The sequence below is a fragment of the Otolemur garnettii genome, unplaced genomic scaffold, assembly GCF_000181295.1.
Source record: "Otolemur garnettii isolate 467f Iridium unplaced genomic scaffold, OtoGar3 scaffold00096, whole genome shotgun sequence".
Classification (NCBI taxonomy): Eukaryota; Metazoa; Chordata; class Mammalia; order Primates; family Galagidae; genus Otolemur; species Otolemur garnettii.
The window spans coordinates 6,397,900-6,401,228 of NW_003852491.1; the positions used below are offsets into that span (position 1 = coordinate 6,397,900).

At 48.1% G+C, this 3,329-nt stretch overlaps 1 protein-coding gene across 1 annotated transcript in view; it reads left to right on the forward strand.

Annotated features, from left to right (window-relative positions):
* TUFM (Tu translation elongation factor, mitochondrial) overlaps nucleotides 1-931 on the forward strand; it is a 4,326-nt gene extending 3,395 nt beyond the window's left edge. The window contains exon 10 of the mRNA XM_003795768.3: nucleotides 573-931. Coding sequence (XP_003795816.1) covers nucleotides 573-746 — 174 coding nt within the window. The 3' untranslated portion in view covers nucleotides 747-931. The remainder of the gene's footprint in view (nucleotides 1-572) is intronic.
* Nucleotides 932-3,329: the final 2,398 nt, after the last annotated feature.

The following is a 3,329-nucleotide window of genomic DNA, read 5'->3' on the forward strand; positions in this document are numbered from 1 at the left end:
TTGTTTGGAGGGCCCAGGCTGTATTCGAACCCATCACCTTAGGTGTATGTGGCTGGCGCCTTAGCCACTTGAGCCACAGGTGCCGAGCCTTCTCTTGTTTCTGTTTCTATTTTTGAGGCAGAGTCTCACTATGTCGCCCTCAGTAGATTCGTATGGCATCACAGCTCACAGCAACCTCAAACTCTTTGGTGCAAGTGATTCCCTTGCCTCAGCCTCCTAGGTAGCTGGGACTACAGATGCCCGTTGCAATGCCTGGCTATCTTTTGGTTGCAGTTGTCATTGTTCAGCAGGGCCAGGCCAGGCTCAAACCCACCAGTCTCAGAGTATGTGGCTGGCGCCCTACTCACTGAGCTACAGGCACTGTCGTATGTTCTCTTGTTTAGAATATACTGTTTGCATCTGCCTCACAGCTGGGGTAGATGAAGCCATCTCCAGGCAGAATCATCCATCACCCTGTTGCTATGACACTTTTCCCATGACTCTTAACATCCAAGGTGTAGTCAGCAACATTTCATTACAGTTAGAACGAAGCTACTCTGAAGGCCATGCATGATCTTCTCTGCCCCCTCCAGGAGCTTGCCATGCCTGGGGAAGATCTCAAGCTTACCCTGATCTTGCGGCAGCCGATGATCTTAGAGAAAGGCCAGCGTTTCACCCTGAGAGATGGCAACCGGACCATCGGCACTGGCCTCGTCACTGACACACCAAGCATGACTGAGGAGGACAAGAACATCAAATGGAGTTGAGTCTGTGGACCTCTGTCCAGGTTCTCTGGCATTTAGGGCTGCTTTAGTCAGTGTTCCCTTTCCTGGTACCCCTGATGGTACAAGCTGCAACCCAGCAGAGTGCAGCAAGAAGGACACTACTTCCCCTGGTCAGTAGGGGTGGTCTACCAGGTGAGGTAGGCCAATAAACTGTTCTGTGAATAGTATGCCAGACTGTGTGTCTGTCCTTTGTGAAAGGTGGCAAGAATGAAGTACAAAAAGGTGTTGAAGACTAGACAGATGAGTCGCCGGGCATGGTGGCTCATGCCTGTAATCCCAGCACTCTGGGAAGCTGAGGCAGGCAGATCACCTGAGTCATGAGTTTGAGGCCAGCCTGAGCCAGAGTGAGAAGCCCTAAAAATAGCCAGGCATTGTGGTGGGTGCCTGTAGTAGTCCCAGCTACTTGGGAGGCTGAGGCAAGAGAATTGCTTAAACCCAAGAGTTTGAGGTTGCTGTGAGCTGTGACACCACAGCATTCTACCTAGGGCAACAAAGTGAGACTGTCTTAAAAAAATAAATAAATAAAAATAAAGCCATCGTTACTGCTCAACATCTTGATAAAAGGAGAAATTTAGTCCAATGAGCTTTTTGTGATTGCCTAGTAGAATGCCCCAGTAGGATATTGAAGAGTCTCCTAGGAAATAGTGAGAATGAATTTGGTTACCACTTGGAGCCAGTATGGGCTGAGCTCAGGCGCACCTTCTGTCCTCTTTGAGTAGTTGCCAGGTTAATGTCTAGTTAACCAATTTAAACTTTTTACTTTTATTTTACCTGTAGCTCAAGTGGCTAAGGCGCCAGCTACATACACCTCAGCTGGTGGGTTCAAATCCAGCCTGGGCCCACCAAACAACAATGATAGCTACAACCAAAAACTAGCCGGGCTTTGTGGCTGAGGTGCCTGTGGTCCCAGCTACTTGGGAGGCAGAGGCCGGAGAATCGCTTGAGCCCAGGAGTTGGAGGTTGCTGTGAGCTGTGATGCCATGGCAGTCTACCCAGGGCAACAGCTTGAGGCTCTGTCTCATTAAAAAAAGAAGAAAAAAAAAAAGAGTACCTTGCCTTGCTGTCACTTAGGCTGCAGTGCAGTGTTGTGATCATAACTTGTAACCTCAAACTCCTGGGCTCACATGATCCTCTTGCCTCAGCCTCTCAGGGTGCTGGGATTGGCAGTGTGAGCCATCATACCCTGCCTCCCTGTGTGGACTGACTCACCAGTAAGGATGCTACAGGCATACAGTGGAGATTCTGCAGTTTTGGTTCTAGACTACTGCAATAAAGGGGGTCACAAATACATATTTTTGTTTTGTTTTTCAGTGCACATAAAAGTTACATTTACATGGGGTAGCACTCATACCTTAGTGGGTAGGGCACCAGCCACATACATCAGGACTGGCAGGTTCAAACCTGGCCTGGGCCTGCTAAAAACAATGACAACTGCAACAACAACAAAAAAAAATAGCCGTGCATTGTGGCAGGCGCCTGTAGTCCCAGCTACTTGGAAGGCTGAGGCAAGAGAATCTCGTTAAGTCCAAGTCTGAGGTTGCTGTGAGCTATGACACTAGGGCACTCTACCCAGTGCAAGAGCCTTAGACTCACTGCCCCCCCCCCAAAAAGGTTACATTTACATTACAATTGATCTTTGAACAATGAGTAAGTTAGGGACACAGACCCCCTATAGTCTAAAATCCATGTATAACTCTTGACTTCCCAAAAACTTAACTGTTGATCAGAAGTCTTACTGGTAACAGCTAGTTAACACATATTTTGTATGTTATACATATTATATACTGCATTCTTACAATAAACTAGGAAAAATTTCAAATATCACAGAAAATGTATTTACTCTTTTAAGTGGGTCATCTAGAGGTCTTCATCCTTGTCATCTTCATGTGAAGAGGCTGAGGAGGAAGAAGAGGTATTGGTCTTGCTGTTTCAGGGGTGGAGGAGATAAAGGGAAGGCAGGTACATTCGGTGTAACTTTTTTTTTGAGACAGAGTCTCAAGCTGTCACCCCAGGTAAAGTGCCGTAGTTTCATAGCTCACAGCAACCTCCAACTCCTGGGCTCAAGCGATCCTCTTGCCTCAGTTTTTCTATTTTTTTTTAGTAGAGACAGGGTCTTGCGTTTGCTCAGGCTGATCTTAAACCCTTGCTTTTGCTCAGGCAATCCACCTGCCTCAACCTCCCAGAGTGCTAAGATTACAGGCGTGAGCCACCACACCTGGCCTCAGTGTAACTTTCTTTTTTTGCAGTCTTTGGCTGGGGCTGGGTTTGAACCTGCCACCTCCAGCATATGGGTCCAGTGCCCTACTCCTTTGAGCCACAGGTGCCGCCCTCAGTGTAACTTTCATTGAAAAAAAATTTGCACGTAGGCAGCGCCCCTAGCTCAGTGGGTAGGGCGCCAGCCACATACCGAGGCTAGCCGGTTCCAACCCAGCCAGGTCCAGCTAAAACAATGACCACTGCAACGAAAAAAAATAGCTGGGTGTTGTGGCGGGTGCCTGTAGTCCCAGCTACTTGGGAGCCTGAGGCAAGAGAATCACTTAAGCCCAAGAGTTTGAGGTTGCTGTG